This window comes from Cottoperca gobio, chromosome 10 (assembly GCF_900634415.1).
Source record: "Cottoperca gobio chromosome 10, fCotGob3.1, whole genome shotgun sequence".
Lineage (NCBI taxonomy): Eukaryota > Metazoa > Chordata > Actinopteri > Perciformes > Bovichtidae > Cottoperca > Cottoperca gobio.
The window spans coordinates 7,717,507-7,739,872 of record NC_041364.1 but is presented as its reverse complement, the minus strand read 5'-3'; the positions used below and the strand labels follow the sequence as shown (position 1 = coordinate 7,739,872).

The window sequence follows — 22,366 nt, the reverse complement described above, 5'->3', positions numbered from 1 at the left end:
GTGCACCACTCGTGGCTGGGGTGGAGCCTTGACAGTCAAAAGTGTGTCAGGCAGACACACATGCCGATGCACCAGGGGCGTCACAATGTTTGTTTCGCCACTGCAAAATAATGTCATATCACCAGAAGATGTGTGAAGAACACATCTGAATTATGAATGGAGGGAGGTTAATTATGGATGGAGGGAGGGCAGAAGTAATGCCTTAGACATTTCCTTGAAACACATGGTTGGATTCATGGCTACGGACCCACTGCACACTCCTTGGCAAGTAACAAGTCAGAGAGACTCCTTAATTAGCTAGTCGGCACTGATAATGGTTGGTCTTTGTTGCGTGTGGATGTATTCAACCTCATTTTTGTTAAAGAAAGCTCTTCAAATGAGTGCATAAGATGAATGTGCTTAACTTAAGTTGACAAGGAAAACTGTTCTCTTGTCGACAATAAAGCAGCACAATTATTATATGAAAAGCAATTATAATCACCGCTCATCCTTATAGGCTGATGTGGAAAGTGATAGTCAAGACAGACATAAAAGAAATCCATTAAAGGAGAGAATAAGGCATTGAAGTTGACTTGTGTCAAAACTTTCTTTTTGGGGAAATATACCGCTTTCATTATCTTTGTTTTTTAGATGTACTTTATGTCTATGACACACAAATATTTGACAGGTTTAATATTTCTAATTTTAATAGATCCAGAGTTATAAGTGCTATCTGTTTGATGCAATCAACCGTCTGCATTTATGTGGACAAATGATTCCTTTGCAAGAGAGCCGCACCTGGAGCTCTGATGGATTGAATGGGCTGTCAACCACAGACAAAAGCAAATACCCTCCAAAAAGGGGGTCAAAGATTTGATTCCATGGCAAGAAGAGGGGGGGGGGATGCAGACTGGGTCGGTGGGGTGGACTTAAAGACAAGCAAAAGGATCGGAGTGGAACTAACAAGGGGCGTGCTTTCGCCTGCATGGGAAAAAAAGACAAGGCCCGTTGGGAATGAATGATGCTCCAGACGCCCTTGGAGTCTTTTTTTGGGGGGCTTGTGACCCCTGGAGGTTTTGAGGAGTTGTAGGAGGATTATTCAAATGGCCCCAACTGCTTTTGTGTCATAGTCTCCCTGTGCAGCTTGCAGTCGTTACTACTTTTACTGAAAACAGCAAATTCTCACCAAAGGCACCATCGATCCATCTCACCCCCCTACTTCAAAATATAATAATACAAATATCTGAATCATGTCAGTGAGTCACAGGAAAATTAACATTTTGTCTAACATATTCCAGACTTCTGTTTGGCAGTGAAATGCAATTAAAAGCTTTTAAGATATGAACAGTGTTGTTACACTAAGCTTACTCGATATCGGTCTTTTCTGGCCACATCAGCCATATCCATCTCTGTATCGTAACTCTCCGTCACCTCTGCGGTTATACATATAAAACACTGCAGCTTCTAATACAAAAGAGATGAAGACAGCTGAATAGTAATGACGTAATATCCTATGTCCATGCTGTTTTAATCCGTGGGTATCTGCAGATGCCTCTGATTGCCATGTCAGTATGAAAAGAAATTCCAATAGTATCTAATAAGAGCAAAGATGGGAACCATTCCTATTTGATTCAAAGTTGAAGAAACTAAAGGAGGAGAGGAAGAGAAAAGGAGCAAGCTCTGACATTGTCAGGTCCACAGGAAGCTGAGGAGTGCTGGACGAGGCCTTGTCTGAAGTCTGCCTGTTGCAGTCCTCAGCACAGAGGGCCTTGGGACATCCACATGGCCCATTCCCCCAGCTCTACTGAAACATTCAAAGCTTTACTTCCAAAGGGCCAAACTTTTGTTCCTTCACAAAAGGCATGACCAGAGGTTCCCCCATAGATGGGAGCTCCGTCAAAATCAGATTATTTCCAGTGAAATCCTCCTTTCTCCACCTGCCAGTTAACTATGTCAGTGCCATTGTGTTTTCCCTGAAAAAGCTCTCCATTTTGGCATAATGGAGGCTAGATGTGTATTATTGCTTTTACTGCCATTTATTCTTGAAGGAAAGAGGCACAACCCACCCCCACACTCTCTCCTCTCACATATTTTTTTTTGAAGAAAAATCTGGGCCACATGCCCCTGAGGAACGCAAAGTGCTTTAATTCATTTGCACCTTTTCTCTCTGGCTGCCATCTCCAAGGCCTCTTTTTATGCCCAGAAGTGATTTGTTCAGGCTGGACCATCAAAGCAATTATGGTAGCGGCCTGCTTCCCTATTATGAGGAGAGATGACTGACAACAGAGGGGTGGTGCGGGGTGGGAAGGGCACGTAGCTTCAATTTATTTGATCTGAAAACATTTCGGTATCCACTCGTGTAATAAAAACCCAAACAAACTGGTCAGATTATCTCCTTGAGATTTCTTTGACTAAAAACATCTTATCCAATTCTCCATAAAACATTTTACAATTACCTTTCTCACCTTCCTGTGCAAAGAGATTGTGGGCCACAGTTAGGTGATGCAGGACAGAGAATGCCAGCAGTGTAACAGAATACTGAGAGCCATGGCAGCAGATGTGTAGCAATTAATGTAATGGACATGAGAGAGAGCACAATCCATGGACTAATGAGAATGTCTTATATTACACTGCAAATGCACAGGGTCGCCAGGACTCCTATCATTACAGTGCTATAGGAAGATGGCTCACCACAGAAGGGGATACTCCATAAATGGATAATGCGGCGAGAGCAGACTACGGCGCCACTGAGCCGATGTTCTATCCAAGAGTAATAATTCTGCCTGGAGTGACACCGGGTCATTGGAATGGATGGAAACAGGATGTTAGGCTAAAGATTTCATTTAAAGAAAACAGGACATTGGGTTGAAGAGGGAGGTGGTGAGCAATGTAGCAAAGTGAGGTTGATGAAGAAGAAATTAGAGTAATACAAGAGTAAAGAGATAAAAAGGTGGGAGTGAAAGAGTAACTAAGGGGAGTAATGGACTCAGGAAGGGAACGACTGAGAGAAACGTTGGGATGAGAGAGCATCGTTTACAGACAGCGATGAAGCAGTATGACACACTGGCTAATCAGTCTGCTGTCTTTTTCTTTCTTTCTTTCACTGTCATCTCGACCATCAAGCCATCTCGACCTTGTGCCTCTTTCCCTCTCATTGACTGATTCCCCTGTTCAATTATTCAAGGTTTATAAGCAGGAACCATCTATTGAGATAGCAGCAGCTCCAGTAAAATAATGAAAGGGCTGCTTCTTTAGTCATAAAACTTTTACAATTGGCAAAAGAAGAATAAATTCCTCAGACAGACTGTTGCCACCACCGTAAACATATTAATGGTGGTATTAGGAGTGAAGAACGAGCCCTACCATTTAGGGGACTTTAATAATGCACACCATAAATTATTTTACATGCTCTCTCACTAATCATAATGTATGCTGGCTGAATATTTACAATGATGGAATGCTGTATTTATGCAATACAGAACATTTATGCATATTCAGCTATGCTACAGCTGGAGTTTGCATGCTGATAAGATTAAAGGAACATATCTGTGGCTTTACTTTTCACGCTGACCTCACTGTCCCCTTAAAAAAGTGAACCCGAGTGAGTCATGCTGTGACACAGAAATCAGGTTAACCGCTGGTCTGCTAAGGAACGCTAAGCTTCAGTAAACATTCCCACAAATAAACAGCACACACACACACAAAATCGCACACACAAAAAAAGATCAAACGTATGGACACACACTCCCTTCGCTTACTAGTCGAAAAAATCTTAAGGAGCATCATAGCTCCCATATGCCATAATCCGCCCCGGGGCAACAGTGACCTGTGCCACTGGAAGAAACTCATCTAGAGTGGAAGGGGGAAAAAAATAGTTGCGGTAATGCAGTGTGCAGCCTCATCCTTTACTTAGCTGGCAATGCCTTCAGGGTGCAGATGTTACAAACTCAGCAACCTCCAATGGCTTTTCACTCATGCATGACCCCCATACTGTCGGGCTACTTCTCAGGCCTTCATCCTTACATACAGTAGAAACTCGCTTTACAAACACTACATCTGCACACACACACACACACACACACACACACACACACACACACACACACATACACACACACACACACACACACACACACACACACACACACACACACACACACACACACACACACTAAATCACAAATATCTACCCTTTACCATCTATCTGCTTAATCCTCATCCACTGGAGGCAAAGGGTCTGAACTCTGTGGCAAACTGTCTATTTTTAAACTTGACATATTAGTCATCTCTTTGGGGAGTGACATCGTAATTTATGGAATTCATGAATACCAAGCTGTTGTGTTCCCTTCTTGTTTATTTCCTCCCTCCTTCTCAGCACAAGTAACCGATTTGGATGAATTCAAATGAACTCACAGTTGCAGTTGGGTAGGATCTGTGTCTCCATAAGAGCACAGATGGTAGCTCCTCATATCGTTTTGGGTATATGTCACCAAATGTGTAAAGAGTTGTAACTGATTTTCTTCCTCTTCAGGTGGATAGATACAATTGCTCTCAGAGGCAGAAACTGTAATTTGGTTTCTCTGTCTATTTTATCCTCTCCTAATAATCCTACCCAAAGTGAGTCTAAAATCAGACAACTGATCCCCTCTCAAAGAAGATCCCCTTAGTTCCCCTCAACCCAGCTTTATTAGACATTAGCACTTTTAAATCAGATGCTAAATCTCCATTTATATTTCGCTGCAGCTGATGTAAGATTTACCCTTGAAAACATTAATCAAGAACGTAGATCAAGCCAACGGATTCCTACCAATCTAATGGTGAGGATCATGTGGACAGGAAACAAAACAAAAGTCCCACAGCCATTTTCAACTTGGCATTCTTTGCACCACTACAAGACAGGACCAAAGGTCCTCTGGCAGACCTCTGGCCAGAGATATTGGCTTCCAAAGCTAATGATCTCAAATTGTACACTTGAGGGTAATTAAGCATCGCTGTTCCCTCAGTAGCTTACAACAGCAAATATGTCATTGTGAGAATAAACAACAATTACACATACACTCATTACGTTCTAATTGCAACATCCAATGTAATAATAACAAGCAAAGAGACAAGATATATAAAGCTACAACAAACAATATGTAAAGCCATAACAAAATACTAAAAGAACATAGCCCAAAAACGAACAAACATCGATTTAGGCAAAAAATAGGTGGTTATGTGAACACTAGGCATTAAATAGAGCATGCATTTAAAACCCTCATGGGTATTTGGTGGTCAACTACATCTGCAACATGCTGCATCCACTTAATGTGGCTGAGAGTGCTGCTGAAGCTTGGGAAAACTCATACAGGGGGTAATTTGACCCCACTCAAATCCTTCCATCAGACACTAACCAAATAGAAGTCAAAAGAACGAATGAAGAAAGACAAAGAGATAAAAGGGAAGAAAAAATAGAGAAGCGGCTAAACCATTGGGATTAGTGCTAAGTAACTAAATGGGCCATATCACTTTTCCATTACCAGAAAGGAAAAGCTATTTCAACTGCTGGAATTTAAATAAAAAAAGGTGAACTCTGTCCTCTCGCCGTCTTTTGTTCATTCACGTGGAAATGTTGCACGCCTTTATAGCTTTCCGTTTTTTACATCCCTATAGGAGCAAATGGAGATTTGCCATCAGAGCCTTGAGGCCCATCAATAAATAAATTTGACGCAAATAAACAGATAAATAAATAAATGTGAAGAGCCTAGCAAATGGGCATCAGTCAGCATTAGTGATGGAACCATGTCAAGCACAATCATGCTTGACTGGAGGGGGAGTGCCTGAGTGTAGGGAGCATTCTTGCTGATTGCACGGCCAGTATGTGTGTGTGTGTGTGTGTGTGTGTGTGTGTGTGTGTGTGTGTGTGTGTGTGTGTGTGTGTGTATGTGTGTGTGTGTGTGTGTGTATGTGAGAATAGAGGGTGATATTATGTGTTATTCTGCTTTTTACCTTCATTTAACCCTCTCAGTCTCTCCTGCCCTCTTTAACGCCATCACTATCGATAAACTTCACAATACTCGCTCCATTTCATTGAATTCCATGATGCTTCTACCTTCTACCCTGTCCACCATAACATAACGTGAGTTCACAACTTCTGGTTCCTTCCATCCTTGATGATGTCTCAACCAGCCTCTTTGTTTGTCCTTAAATCAAATCAAATCAAATGTATTTGTATAGCCCAATATCACAAATGATACATTTGTCTCAGTGTGCTTTACAGACTGTACAGGTTACGACACCCTCTGTCCTCAGACCCTCGCATCGCACAAGGAAATGATGAAAAAGAGAAAGTTTGGATGAATCCAGGAAAACGTAATAACTGTTTGTCATCGGTCTTCCTCTCTTTGTATACACAAATCATTTAACTGCCTATATTATATATCATTCTTTTCTGTCACAGGTCTGAACAGCGTTTTTACTTGAGCTTGTATTATGATGAAGAAATTGCTCTCCTGACAATCAAGATTCACATGATATTTTACAGCACAGATTTCTTTTGGGCCTAAAGTCAGGCTGTTTTTGTCAGTGCCTGTAACCAATATTTGCCTATAACTGATCTTTTACTTTTCGTTGCTCAGCCATATATTGTAGATAGCTAGTAAAGTAAACAAAACACCTAACAAAAGAGTGTGGGAAGCTTCCTGCCGTTTGGCAAACACTCTTTCATTAGTGTTAATTGAAGGCTGTACTCACTAATCCAATTAAAAACATGTTTCAGAAATAATGAATCTTTTACCTTGATTTTGTTGTGTAGGAAAAAGTTTGTCGAGAACTTGAATATTGAAAGATTGTACGTCACGACAGCTCATGAAACTACAAAAGTAACTTGGGTTTGTCTTGGTATCAATATTATTATTATTTCTGCCTTGCGAATATGTATTTCAGAATTGAATAGCATTCATAAGCATTTATTTGTTGGATTTGTGTTTTCATTTAAGATACAGGAAGATCCTGCTCTATGTTTTAAATCACAGGGAACAATGTAAAGTGTTGATTTTAGTGTTACTTTCACTTGCTGCCAGAATCATCTCAGAAACATTGTTAACTAACTATGCTCGTTTCATTTTGATTTGAAGATGATTTCTCAGAATTTGCATATTCAAATGACTATAACGATGGAAGTGCAACTTTCTTCTACTTCAGAAAAAAAAGGTATAACTTAATCAACACCACTAAAAAAAACATGTTCCTCTTGTAACACTTTTAATTTAAGTGTGAAGAAGTCAGGTATGCAATGCTGCAAGATCTGCTTCAAGCTGAGAGCAGCACAGACATTGAAATCTCTTTAATAGTCTTGTTCTCAACATCACCTTGACTAGTATGTCCCATTGAATGCAACATTTAACATTCTTTGAAAACATTCTCTTTGTCTGTGTCAATTGGAAATTACTATGATCACTCACTCATCACTGCTGTTACTTTCCTATACCTCCCTATTACAGACATTAAACCCACCTAATAGGAACTTAAAATATTAATTCCACTTTATTGAGGCTGACAGATTGTAGATAGTGACTGACACTTCAAATGCAAATATCAGCCTGGACATTATATATTATACTTCAATAATAGCCACATTAAGGTAAAAAAAAAAGAAACCCACAAGTATGACAGCAGAGGAAGAAGCATTTGATTCAGGCGCTGCCGCTTATTGTCAGTGGAGCACATAACCATACAGGATGGCATCCTATTCCACCACACATTATTTGCTCTCTAGCTGATCATCAGTTGGCCCTGCTGTATGCCTAATGAGCGATAAATAAGGTTTAATTCAACCGACACAAGTCACCCATCCTTCAACACTAAGCATGATGGCTTTGGTGAGATTCCATTGGAATTATATGAGGGCAATTTTTCAGCTCGTGGGATGGTCCGACTTTCACAGGCATTCCTTTGGCTTTAAGCGCTACAAGTTTATAGGTCTATTAGGAATTCATCAAACAATGAACGATATCAATCTTATTGTGTGAGTGTGCCCTAGGTAAAAATAAGATGAAACCTTCTATTATGAGGCCTCCAAAGCATATTTGCCCTCCAAAATTGATCCAGGATTGACAATTTACACTTATGGTGACCTTTCATAAATGCCCACATACTTGAAAGCCAATATTGTTTGGAGGGTGAGAAAGGAAAAAAACTGAGCCCACTGCAAACGCTCTGGGATATTATTGAATATGATAAGCCAGTAGATATTTTTCCTCTGCAGTTGTTCGTTGATGTTCCACTAGGCGGGAGGGCTGAGTACTTTTTACATCTATGCGGTCCTGTGCCAATACATAAAGACAATATTTGACACATTTGTTGAGAGTTCTGAGTCCATAATTGCACTAGGTCATTGACTTTATTTGAAGAAAAAAAAACGAACAAAGAAAAAGTAAGCATTACCATAGGGAGCTAGGCTCCACATGATAAGTCTTCTCAGACAGGGAGTTGTAAAAGGGCATAATGCAATCAAAAGGGCATGCAGACAGCCCCCTGTTGATACCCTGTACACAGGTAGATACGTTCAGTATAATTTCAACAGCAAAGGGTTTAGGGGGTACTTAATAGCAGGGGCAGGGGCAAGAGACCCCTGGTTTCCACTCAAAGAGCTCACCTTTTATTAAGATTTGATTTATCCTCTTTAAATAGCTCCATGTCACACTTCACTTACTTTACGTCTTCTCTTGGCAGAGTCAAGCAACAGATCAGTTATGCGCCAAGGGTACTCAAATGGTACATCAAATCTTCATCTATATTTTCATGATGGGGTTTCTGCTGTGGATGAAAAATGATCAGGTCCAAAGAAAGGCCCTATAGGTCAATGGGAGGGACAATGGCTTTGTCTATGCCCTAGGACGTCAAATGTTAAATGGAATGGCTGTCCATGCCTCAGTTCCTTTCCATCTGCCTTTCCCTTTGGCTGTTGATAAATATCCTTATCTATGAGAAGCAGGTGATAGATTTCAAGCAGCACATCTCTACAGTGCTCTGCTCTCCTCTCCACTATTGATATCTTACATCTACTAAGCGATCCAAGCTTCAGCAAGAGGCACCGACACCCTCTGGGTCTCATCGCCCCAAATCATGTTAGCTCTACTTCCTGTAGGATCGCCTCTGGGGTCGCCTCAATGAATAACATCTATCAACACCCTGAAGTGGAAGCCAGGTGCTTGTGGAGGCAAAGGGCTTTGGCCTTCAACTCAGAGACACCCTACAGCAAAAGTCCCTATCTAAAATGTGACACAATCTTGCACGTGTGTGTGTGTGTGTGTGTGTGTGTGTGTGTGTGTGTGTGTGTGTGTGTGTGTGTGTGTGTGTGTGTGTGCTTGTGTGTGTGTGAGAAACAGTACAGGAGAACAACTGGTAGAGAGGTTGAGAGACAACAAGAGAGAGATAAAGCGATGGTTACAACATATGTGTGAGCAAATTAATTGCTAAGGGAATTGCGATCACTATCACTTCCTGTGATGTAATTTAAGAAACAAATGGGTGATTTGCCCCCAGATCAGGGGAAAGATGAGAAAATAGCTGCCAGGCTGTCTATATCAGGGTGATGTGGATAACAAACACAGAAGGAATACGTATAAGTATTAAAAGATCATTTATGTCACAAAAGGGGTTGGGGGGTATAAGAGAACAAGGGGAAATTCTTTATCTTTTCCACCATCTCCTTCTCACAGACACTTCATTTGCCTCTTTGCTCATTCATCCTCTTTCTTCCTTTAAAATTTCATGAGAGCAAATAGGTAATTTAATCTTCATTAAACTTACAGGGGGCCCACTCTTTGGCCTGACCAGCTGAATTAACTGCTAGGCTCTGGGGGATTAGACAGTTGGGCTGAAATTCCGTAACCCTGACAAGCATTATATCACGGCATCTCTATTTTTTAATGGGCATGAGATGATCCCTCCCTGTTCAATGTCAAATAAGTCCTTAAGAGGCTTACTATAGAACACAGGAAGGAACTTTTGATGGACTGACCTGTGAAGGTGAAGCAGGAGAGTGGGGCAGAGAGAGGAAAGGAGATAGGCTCTGGTTTGGGATTGTAATGACGTTGAAAAGGCAGTAAATACATAAAGATTGGCTTGGTCCTCTTTGAAATCTGATTGATGTGTCTTTTGGGATGCCCCCTAGTCTGAAAGACCTACTAAGTCTGTGGCTTTCATCACTGACTGAATATTGATCAGCCAGGATGTATGAGAGGCTCCTGCTCTCTGCCCACCTATCCCCTGCAAGATACCCAGGTAACTGTCTATCTCAGAGGAGATATAATTCATTTATTATCCTACTCAAGTAAAACCTCAATTTAAAGCACAAACCATAAATAGAAATACATTGTTCAAACAAACAGATTCAACACCACACACTACTTGATATATTATCTTCCTGAAATTGGACTGAACCCAACACAGAAATGCTTTTCTGCTCTCCATCAATCCATCCAGCTTCTGTGTTTGGAATTAGAACTGGCTGGTGTAATTGCATAACATATGAGTATGGCCTCTCGGGTTAGGTTTTCCATCTTACACAAAGTGGAGACAAGGAAATAGGAAATGCTTCTGGAATTGGGTGTAATTGTGACTGGCGGCGCCTAGAATTGTGCTCAGCCTGACACTTGAGGTACTCTGCTGGAGTATAGTTTAGCCTGAAGGACGACAAAAAACTACATACCAGGTTTAAATGGACTCCTTTGACGTAAGCGGAGATTCTTGTGCGACACTGAGAGTCTCTCTCTGGTACACGCTGCTCATTTGAGGATGACAGGAGGTTAATCAAGCTTTAAAGCATGAGATTACAACAGACATGACAAGCAGGATAGAATAGATTTGGCACACTGTCTGATACAACTGCTTAGAGAACCTTCTCCGACAGTAAATTCAGAAACTGAAATTCTGTCAGTCCCCAAGTCAGAGAGAAAGCAAATATGTTCACAAACATTAATGATGTTGTACTGACCCCAGAATTGTACCTTCATTCTTGGAATACTGACTAAACTTTGACACAATGCACACAGAGTAACAACCCAAAGACAGCTTTCAGTGACTGAGATGCCTTTGCCGAATCGTTCGTCATCGGGGAACCTAATTGTTTCTCTTTACAGAGTCCTTTAAAACACTTTTTACCCCAAACTGTGCATAAAGATTTCTGTTTGTCCCCTTCCATGTTTTCTAAATGTGATCTGGAAACGAGTTCAGTTGCCATAGAGCATAGGGGAAATGTGTCTCATCTCATGAAAGGGGACAAAAATAAATCTTTACGCACAAATTCACCCTATGCTCTATAGCAATTGAACTTATTTCCAGATTCCATTTAGAAAACAAAATCCATGAAGCCGGCATGTCAAAAGGATTTTCCACTCTCATCACCTCAGAGTAGAGAACCATGCAGCTGTTTATCAAACCACAGTTCCATATCAGTAACCAGGGAACTGTCTGTGCATAATACATTCTGGTAGCATAGTAGTGTGCACTAGGGAAGAAAGTGCACTAAGAAGGGGCTGATGCACAATGCCATGCAGGAGAGAGCCATCATAAGGACTACTGCTGTCTCGCAAAAATATGAAAATAGGTCACATACAGAATATTCTATTATATATCAAGCAAAAACAAAAACACTTAATGCAGTGCACGCCAGATGTCCAATTAATTTTACCGGATCGGGGTCCAGGTAGAATCCATTCAGTCACATCTTCCAGGCAGGGTATATCCAACATGTTCCTGGTCTGGGTCTTCTCCCAGTTGGACATGTCAAGTATACATCAACAGATCAGGAAGGTGATAAGGAAGCACAAATGATCTTTTAATGAGGAACCCAGACACCCAGCGAAGCAAACTTACCATTACTATTCATGATCAATCCTCTTTTGGTCACTGCCCAGAGTTAATGACCATAGACGAGTGTTGGAACTTAAATTGGTAAATTGGGAGCTTTACCTTCACGCTCAGCTCTATTCTTACCAATACAGTACAGTACAACGCTTGCAACACTGCTGAAGCTACAACAATCTACCTGTCTGTTCTCAATCTTACCCTCTGTCATGAACAAGACTCTGAGATACTTGAACTCCTTCACATTGGACAACAATTCACTCTCAACCCAAAGGGGTCACTACATCATTTTTGGAGTACCGTGTACCATGTCCTCAGATGTAGACATTCCGGGTCTCATCCCACCCACTTCACATTTGGCTGCAAACCGCCAAGTTCACACTAGATTTCACGGCTCAACAAGGCTACAACATCTGCAAACGGAAGGGATGGAATGAGTTCATCAAAGTTTATACTCCCCATTTCTCAAAAGAAAAATCTCTCAAAATCCCATTTAGAGAACAACAAACTAGAATAAATCAGAAGTTACACATTTGGAATAATTGTATTAGTCCCTTGCCACCATGCTGAGTTTTGACTAACTGAGTGATCCCCCCCATCTTGCAGAACTATGGTGTTCTAGGTGGTACCCTCTCCAGGACCCACACAGACTAGTAAAGAGCCTGACACTCAAAACTGCTGCTTGCCACACAGGCTCAGACAGCCGAGAGCATTTTTCGACCCTCATGTTCATTGAAATATTGAACACAGCAGTGCTAATCTGGGGATTCCTGACTATCCTCACAACCAACCAGCGATTGCCACTCAGTACGGCCACTGTCGACAGCTGTGAAAAAGATGTCCAGGAGTTCGGTTCTAGAGATGATGTTGTGCAAGGAGGTGAGCCTAACTATATTTAATTGGTACTCCCCCACCTTGCGTACTAGAAACAACTTCTTCCCACCATCGAGGTAATATTCCACATCTCTAAAGATACTTTTCATAGCCAGCAGTCAGCTTAAATTACTTTAAAAATGTTCCTGTTAATCAACAAGTTACACATTTTACAGAAGTGAAGTTTGATCATCACTTTTCGGAGAGAAAATACATAAATAAATTCAATGTTTTAGCATCACACTATACATACTCTTGACATACACTCTCATCTATAATTAACAACCATAATGTCAGGTACTTGGACATGCAACCATAACAGATTAAACATATTATAGTGAGATAGACATTTTTGCAACACACAGAGAACCGGTCTGTCGAGAGTTGCAGGCAATTCATTTTCAGCCAAAGCCTCAAAGTAGGCCTGCAAAGCATACAAGGCGAGAATCCTTCAGAAACAGGCATATCTGGGATGCTTTTGCACATCAGTTTGACATTGACATATATGGAAAAAGAAAGGTATTACTAAAAAACCATTATGCGCGGCCAAAGTATGGAGGTGTACTGTACAGATCTCTCTAGCAGAACAACATTTCATAAACATTGCCACAAGACAGGAAGTGATATCATGCTGTGACAACATAGGCGAAAAGGAAGAGCAAGACACTTAGATGATAACTGGAGCTGCTCTACAAGACAGAAATTATGCAGAGTGAATCAAAAATGATCTCCTTCAAGCAAAGTGACCGCAGATAGAATTATATTAGATCAAACATTGGGGGCCAACACATGAGCAACTTCAATAACAGTGCACTTAACTGTATTATATTTCAAAGGTATTCAATGCAAGATTTACATCATGTCACTTACAGGCAGTCCAGAGTTTTTTTTCTCTACTGCTGCACATTTTAATGAAATCCTATGCTCAAATGAGATGTATTACTGGTAATGAAATATGCTGCATTATTTAATTTATATGTATTTTTTCTGTTGGTTAACTTGTGTTAATACCTCCACTGGTGTTGATATCTACTCAGCTTCATACAATTCTTTGTAAAATTGTTTTACTTACTCTTATTCTAATAAACATAAGGCACTGTTTTGTCCGTGACTGCCTTTTGGCCATTAACCAAAAGCAGTTACTTTATAATCTGTTTCCAGAGAAACTGGGGTAATGTTACCTTATGCTACAGCAAGGACTTAAAATGACATGTTGTATTTCTTTCGTAATGTGTGCTTTAAAAATATGTGCAAAGAGAAGTGTTACCAAACACAGAACATAGAGGAGAGTGAGGTTAAACTGCAAGCTGTACTTGTGGTCTTTGCCAAAGCCTTGCTAATGCACATCAGTAATTAGCCAATTATTTTAACGTGCTGTTGCAAAAACAGCTATAATCTGTTATGACTGTGTTTTGATTTGATCAATGTTGCATTATGAATAATGTCTATTGACATTACTGTAGAAATCATGATTACCTATGAATCATTATGCCAAGTCCCGTTTTACATTTCTCAAAGTTAGTGTTGATTCATTTTGAAACTGTAGTAGCTTTCTCAGTAAGAAGCTGTGTAAGTTAATAGGAAGCAGGTTTTGATTTAAATTTGTCATCCATCTAAAGGTTGCTTTTTTACTCACAGTAAATCTTACATATTATACCTTTTCGTGCTTTGCTAAATCAAATTCAGTAACTCAGCACAGGACTCTGCATGTTGTAGAGCAGCTCAGCTTAAGTGTTCGGACAGGAAGGACATGTGAGTTATGTAGCCAAGAGAAGCGATAGGAGTGTGGTGCTGGGTCTTGGTTAAAAAAAAAGGTAGCTTAATACACACACCTAGGGTTCTGTTACCATAGTTAGCACCCGGCCACCGAGAAGATGGACTGGAAGGGCTTTGATCACCTGCAATAATATTGGTGATTAAAAAAAAAAGAGGAAAAAAAAGAAAAAGGATGGAGAAAAGGGAAAAGAGAAAAAGCCATCAGAGGTGACACATCGCAGATATTATGCAGAAATTTACCACTCCCAGAGTTTGGCAAAAAAAAAAGAAACTTTGCTAAAACACCTGCACACACATTTGGACACAGACACAAGCTCGCATAAGATCCAAACCCAGAAATATGAAATGAAAACGGTACAAGTGTAGAATGGAGCAGGTTAAGTCTATTGATGAGCAGCATTATAGGTGTTGAAACGAGTAACGTGTGTGTGCATGTGTGTTTGTTGTTATACACTAGTCAAAACATTTGATATACAACATCATTGTTATGTTCGTTAAATGATCTTTCATGCATTATATATTTAGATATTAATTATCTTTGATTAAAAACAAACATTACAATATAATCATGTGTAATAACGTGCACTATATTGCCCAAATCATAGCAGGAAAACGTTTTTTAAGTGTAACAATTTGTATCTTGGAATTCATTTATTCCACTGCTTTGTATAGAAACACACACACATGCACGCATTTTGTCACTACAGATGAGTGAGCAGAGTTACAGTGCATATGTATGCAATGTCACAGTGCATACCAGCATAAGTAGATTGTGTCAATATGTGAGCATTGCAAAGGAAAGGTTCAATTATAGCCACTTATTTTTTTTTAGCAACAACACCACAACAATGGCTGAGCAGAAGAGGAAGAGAACCAGGCAGAGTTGGAAATGGAAGGACCAATATGTCCTGGCCAAGTCACCAAGCAGGTAACGTTTCACTGCCAAATGCAAATTAAACAGCCACACAGGACATGGCTTTCTTACTGTTTCTACTAATCTTCTCTATATCAATTTAAATACACCATATCTTATGCACCAATACCAAATATCTTCTGCCACTAATAATTCTGATATTCATAATGTTAATGAATCTGAAATGACGTTTAAATAACACCTGTGAATAGTCAAATAGTAAATAGCAGTATACTTTCCAAAATCTGATCCCAATTATTATAACTCTCTAAGATTTACCAAATGTTGCCCAGTAACAATCTAAAAAGTTGGTTTAGACAGAAATGTACTTGATCTGCCTTAAAACAATATGCTAATATTTACTGCTCGCTTCGCGGTGTGTAGCCTGTCTATTGCATAATCATCCAATCCAGCCATTGGTCTGATGTTTTCCCCTTCTTTTTTTCTACCATGATTGCCAGTGTGGAAATAGCAGCACCTGTGGCTCTTCTGCAGAACTCTGACTTGCATATGAATTGACCCTGGCACCCCTACTAGGTGGTGCTCCCCTGGGTATGGGCCATTCAACATGGCAGAATGGAATGTATTAACACCAGGATTACACTAAATCAGCCTCAGTCTCACTGCAGCCAGCATGGCTACATTATCATAAGTGCTTTATGAATGGCAAAGGGACAATAAATGGCTAATGCACTGGGCCACACATGTACTTGTTTCGATGACATCTTTCTGTATGTGCATATGTTACTATACATGCTTGTGTTTTATGTGCAGTCATGGATCCTTGCACACACACTAATCATATACAAACTGGTGAGCAAGGCTCCTTGCAAATGATAGACAGGAGCCTATTGTGTTACCTGTTAAGTATTAACAAGTGAAAGGGGTATTCTTTTCTGCACACAGGTGAGACTGACAGAAATAGCAAAAATTATAGATTGGGAAATAAAACCGCTGCCTTACCGTTGCGCGGTGTCCGTTTTCGCCGATCACGGAAGGCAGCTCCGGACTGTAGAGCTTCCATAAGACTATCCATCACACCAGTTTCATCTCCCTCTGTAAGAGAACAGAACATACAGGCACAGCTGTTAACAGAACCAAACATACATAAACATAAAAGGATGAAATATATAATAACACATGCATACGGGTCTGTACATGTGCGCATTAAATACACACACCTGACTCCTTCAACGTCTCATGCTAGGCATTCTGGAGTGGAAGCAATGGGTGCCCTCGAACAAAATGTGCATAAACAATTACCTTTACATCAAAGCAAGAGAGAGCAGAGTGCATAAACCAGCCTTTTATAGAGCATGTGAGGGAGACAGCGGCCTGTCACTCAGGACTGTCCTTTTCTTCAGTAAACAGTTTGGGAGGAGGAGAAATACACTTAGAGCTGAGCAACTAATACAGGCAGAGGAGCCTCAGGATGAAAGCATCCACTGATGGTCATTGACAGATATTCTTTCTGTGGCTAACGCAGGGGAGCTAAGTGCTCTTTACAAAGATTTAGTGGGGAGCCGCTCGATACCCGGGCGCTCTATCATTGTTCAGTCAATGACACCGGGACCGGCCTTCGAAAAACATTCCCCCTGCCCACTGTTCTAGCTGTCGTGTGGATCCATGAAACTAGAGAACGGGAGACAGTTGGCATGGTTGAAGATACAGGTAGGAGACACTAAAAGTGCTACGAGGCCAACAGCATGACAAGTTGTGCCCACACTGCACATGCAGCATACGGCTCAATGGAAAAGAAGTTAAAAAATAAGCTTACGTTCTACATCTGGGTCATCTATCTTTACGCCCCAATACTAATGAGTCAGAGGGGCACCCTTTTTATCATTGTGATCCAGAACAGACATTATTTTAAACTAGGATCATTAGGGTGACTTATTGTGGAGCTGGAGACTTGGTCATTCATTATTTTGCATACATGAGTGAACTAGCTCTTCCACAATGTTTACCATCAGGGTCCAGGCATCTTGTTTCTGTGCTTAGAGCTATAGCAGAAGGGTAACGTTCGAGAATAAGTGGAGACAACTGCTACTTTCAGCACATAGCACTTTCCCAGACACTGGGGTGATCAATCTTTTGTTATTCGCGTGCGCTCAAAAAGACACGACACTCGGCCAAATTGAATTTATGAACAAAACATGTTGACACTGAATGCTACACGATTAATTTAACGAAATAGCGCATATTTTGCCATTACCAGAGAGAGTCAGGGCTGCACATGTCTTCCCCTTCTCCTCCTAGAAACAAACCACCCAACCTGCAATCACTGATGCAAGTAAAAGAAGACAGTACAACTAAGAATAGAAACATGTCTTATGCTAATTTTAAAAAAGCAACTCTTCACTCATACTCATACTCATTTTGGTCTCTATCTCTTCCCTTCTCTTTCTTCCTTCAAGACCTTCCCAAGGGCTACTTTGAAATCAAAGTATCTGTTCCGGCAGTGTGCTGTGCTTAAAAGCAATTCCGATTAAATCAAGCTTAATTAGACCAGCTTTATCAGAACAAAACCAAAGCTGAGCCAAGTAGTGCTTATCTCAAATTGCAGCACTACACCTCAGATAGCAAGCTCATTGGTTTAAAAAGGGGGAGCGTGGGTTTTGTCTGCAGTGGACCTGAAGAACAATATGGTGAACAACTTGCAGCTACTATAACTGTATCAACTCCCTAAATCATTAACCACTTCTTCTTATGTAGGCTAGCAAGGACACTTTGTAAGTCTGGCAGAAGGTAGAACGTGTTAAGTGGCAGGTAAACATTTATCTACAACCACCTTGGCACAAGAAACTTTCTGACAGCCCCTTCTTCACTGCCTTCTTCATGGAGACCTAGACATCACAGGGGGCACCTGACACTTTGATCAATTTGTCCTACTTCTAGCTTAACTGTAGCACAATTCATCATTTGTAATGGCCAGGACTTGGAAGCCCTAGTAGACTGGGGTTCAGTGGGAGGACTGCAGACACAAAGAACCAGAATGACTAAAATGGGAAACATACTCCCCAGTACTCAATTAACTATGTCCTATTGGACTACAGTTTAAACTCGAGGAGGCCTTGCTCTTAGCAAGACATTGCCACAAATGAGCCTTCAGACTATGAACTCATTAACATAGGCCTGCTTATGCATTTGTGGGCCTACATTTAACAAAGAAAAGGTAAGCTCTTAGTAGAAAAAGAAATAAAGTGAAATATTATTTGACTACACCTTTTTCTAGTAATCCTCTGTGCAAACTTTCTTCATCACTTATTGTAACATTTCTGCCTCATTCCCACAATTCACTCTTGTCTTATTTTGAGCTGTTAAACCTAGGGCAAATATTCATCCGCTTCTCATTAGCAGCAGTGGTAGATTGCATGCTAGGGAATTACAGAAAAGCTAACCTTTTATGCCCAAAGATCTTTCTCAAGAGGAAAGATCCCCTCTGCTCACAGGAAATTGCTTTCTAAATGGGTTAAGATGGGCTAAGACCCAAGACATTGACAAACCCTTGCAGTGATGAAACACCTTGGTGGGCACCTCAACAGACAGCCCCGGGGTCCTTTAATGATCTTATTAAAGCTTGTGGAAGTGCGGAACATGGTTGTGGCTTTTGCACTTTTAGGTACTTTCTTAACCAGTTAAACCTTTAAGAGCAGAAATAAAGCTCTGTGAAACTCCCAGAGAAAGATGGTGTACCTGTTCCATATCTTGCCCTTTGATCCCTGCCTACCTCCAGTCTCCCATTCTCCCCCTCCTTTACCTGAATATCAGGAGGTGCCTTGACCCAGGCAGGGGCTGTGGCAAATGTAACAGTGAGCCCCCGGGGATGGGCTTACTCTGCAACATATTTACAAGTGACACTATCACATTTTCTAATTAGCAGGGATACCAAGAGCAATGTACTCTCAGCAGGATTGGCATAAAAGCACAACAGATTTGTTTTTCCCTAAGATTTTATTTTTTACCTACAATAAAAAGGGAAGAAAGTGGCTACAGTGTACCATTCATCAATCCCAGGAGCTGAACACATATTCGAGTGTCAACAGTTGCGAGGAAGGAAACGGAGGGTTAGGAAAGGAATACGCGCAGATATTGTAAGTGTCACTATTGTGGAAGGAAGATGTAAAGGATAGAATGAGGGAGGAGGTAGAATACAGGGAGAAAGACAGCACACAGAAGGCAGCGAGGGAGAACAGTGCAGAGAGGGTTTCTGCGGGTGTACTAGTGTGCATGGTGGAGTAGGTTATTGAGAGCGACTATAGGAGCGAGGCAAGACACAAGGTTGTAAAACACATTCCTGGCTACTTGACCGCCTGAGCCCTGTGATATTTAATTATTTCTTAAACATACATTGCAGTATGCAGACCCTCGCCTACGCTGAACAACCTGCCTACACATTTGTAGTGATCTGAATGCATGTTGTGTAGTTGTAAGACTATTGGATTCACTTAACTAATCTAAATTTATGGGGCAGATTTGTCCGCTGACAAATGAGTGTTTGACAAACAAAGACAGTGAGGGATGAATAGATACTTAAAGAGAAGCGGATAGAGAGCGTACTCAAACTAATGTCAGCCGGATGACCTACACTCATGGCTGCTCATGGCAAGTTCATTTAGAGGAGAAACCGTTGCATTGTCGAAGCGCTCATACAAACATTTTAACCTCAGTCAAGGACCTATTAGGAATCAAACAAGCAAGTTTAAGTTATGCAAAACTTGACATCTAATTTGTATATGCATGCTAATTAAAACCAAATATGTATATAACTGCAAAGTAAAAGAACAGCTGTCGTCTCTAAAAACGTGTCAAAGCCTTTCAATCATCCAAGCAGGAAACATTGTGTGTGTTTGAATGAACTGCTTTTTTTTTAAACACCAAAGGCATGGCATTCCTATAATTATGCAGCAGAGTCAACAAAGCCTGTTCATAAATTCAATTTGCTATCTGTCATCTCCTGCATGTTGTGCAGGGGGTGGGTGGGGGGTGCAAAAAAACCACAGTGGATCGATTGAGAACTCAATTTCTGATGGCTCGCATGCAGCCTTCAAATGATTCATGGGGGAAAAGAGAGACAAATACTTTTTAGAATTCTAAAAGCTTGTGTCTGGTCCGTGTTGGTTTGTAATATATTGGCAAATTATGACATCCTTTATGCCACGAGTGAAACTGGTAGCAACAGTGGCATGCTAATTGAAAAGATAAATAACAGCATAAGCATACAAAATAATGACATTTGTCATAGTCACATATTTTAATCAATCACAGCTACATATCCCCTGAATTTATATAAGCATTGCACTCTCCTCTCTAAACAAATTAAAGTGTTTGACAAGAGGAACATCGGGCCTAGGAGATATGTCTATTATCCACTACTATCTACTACCCTTCCAGTAGCCAATCCCTGAGTCTAATTTGCACTGTAATGAGATCTAATGAGTGCTCACAGGCCTTGTGCTTGATGAATTGAAACCACTGAGAGAGAGGAACGCAGTAAGAGTGTATCCTCACCCCAGTCGCCCTCCATGACTCCAGTGGAGAAGATGAGAAAGAAGAAGGAAGACTAAAGGGGAGAGGAATAACTTTTAGCTTGATGTAGACTGTTTTTGAACACATTTGAGCCCATCTGTTCCCCTGCAGAGAGTCACCTGTGCAATTAACCTGGACCATTAGCCGTGAAACAAAAGCTCATGGAGTGAGGGAGGGGGGAGGGGGGGGGGGGGTGTTGCTTTATGGCCAGGTGGAGAAGCAACAACCACACGTTTCCCTCTCTACTACTCTCACTTGCATGCACCTGGTTTTGTGTTACTTTCACATCTGAATTCAGGCTCAGCCACCTAGACATACACTACCACCTGCATTACTCAATATCCCCCTCTTCCTACCGCTTTGCTATCTACTCTCTCTCACTGTCTGGCTTTGAGTGGAGTCATCCCCTCCCCTCGCCCTCCTTACCTGCAGTCCCAACAGCTCCTAAGACCCAGGCAGAGTGAGACCATTACTGCCACAAAGAGCAGAAAGAACACACGTGCCCCAAGGACAGCAGTCATGCACCTGTTAGATGTCTTTCCTTTGTTTATCACTCTTTTTTTCTCCATCTCCCTGCAACCAACAAACTCTGGCAAAAGCTTTGACACAATGACCTGAGAAACTTTTCAGACATGCCGCGCTCTTTAATTTGTGTGTGTGTGAGTGCATGTTTACTATTCTACTTCAGTGACAAAGAGAGGAGGAAAAAGGGGAACGGAAGGGTAAGATGGCTAATAAAAAAGACAGATTTGCTTGCTGATTCATCTGAATTGTTTTACTGTAACAACTTGATGAGCAAACCCACTCATGTCCTCCATAACTCAATTAAGGAAGCTCCCACAACCCTCCATTCCGGGGGGAATAGCAGTGTGGCGTCTACTTTCCTCTTGATATGAGACCCTATGTGGCGCCAGGGTCAGGGGGAGAGGGAGGTCAAATGTGGAGAGGGCCGAATGTCTTGAAGACGGGAAAGGTGGGTGAGAGGTCAGAGGTGTATTGTGTTTGACATGCATGAAGTAGAGGCAAGTATTGGAGCAAAGCCGGCCCGGTCACTGCGGGCCTGATCCCGTACCCTGAAAGAAAGAGAGATGTCCTGACTGCGAGAGACTCGGGGAAACGTGGAGAGAAGTTGGATGTCGACAAGGGAGAGATGAAAGTGGATTAGCCGCCGCGGCGATTTGCATTCTGTGGTGGAACGAAAGCCCCTGCGATGCCCCGAATAGCTGGATGCATGAATAAGTAAACAAACAAAAACAAAAATAAACCCTCCATCTGGATGGATGCTGCCAGGCCCCAAGTGAGAAACAGTAGGGAGGGGAGGTTGGGAGACAGGAAGGGGGGGGAGAGAAAGATGCTTGCAACGTAGCAGTCACCACACTCTGCTTCCTCCGCTATAATTTACTTCTACTGCCTGCGGCCCCCCCCTCGTAACCATATTGCTATTGC

At 41.3% G+C, this 22,366-nt stretch overlaps 1 protein-coding gene across 1 annotated transcript in view; it reads right to left on the bottom strand.

Moving 5' to 3' along the window:
• Window positions 1-22,366, bottom strand: part of diaph2 (diaphanous-related formin 2) — a 351,346-nt gene that overhangs the window by 27,535 nt on the left and 301,445 nt on the right. Inside the window, exons 32-33 of the mRNA XM_029442178.1 lie at window positions 16,355-16,447; window positions 14,535-14,600 (exon numbers count right to left, since the gene is read on the bottom strand). Coding sequence (XP_029298038.1) covers window positions 14,535-14,600; window positions 16,355-16,447 — 159 coding nt within the window. The remainder of the gene's footprint in view (window positions 1-14,534; window positions 14,601-16,354; window positions 16,448-22,366) is intronic.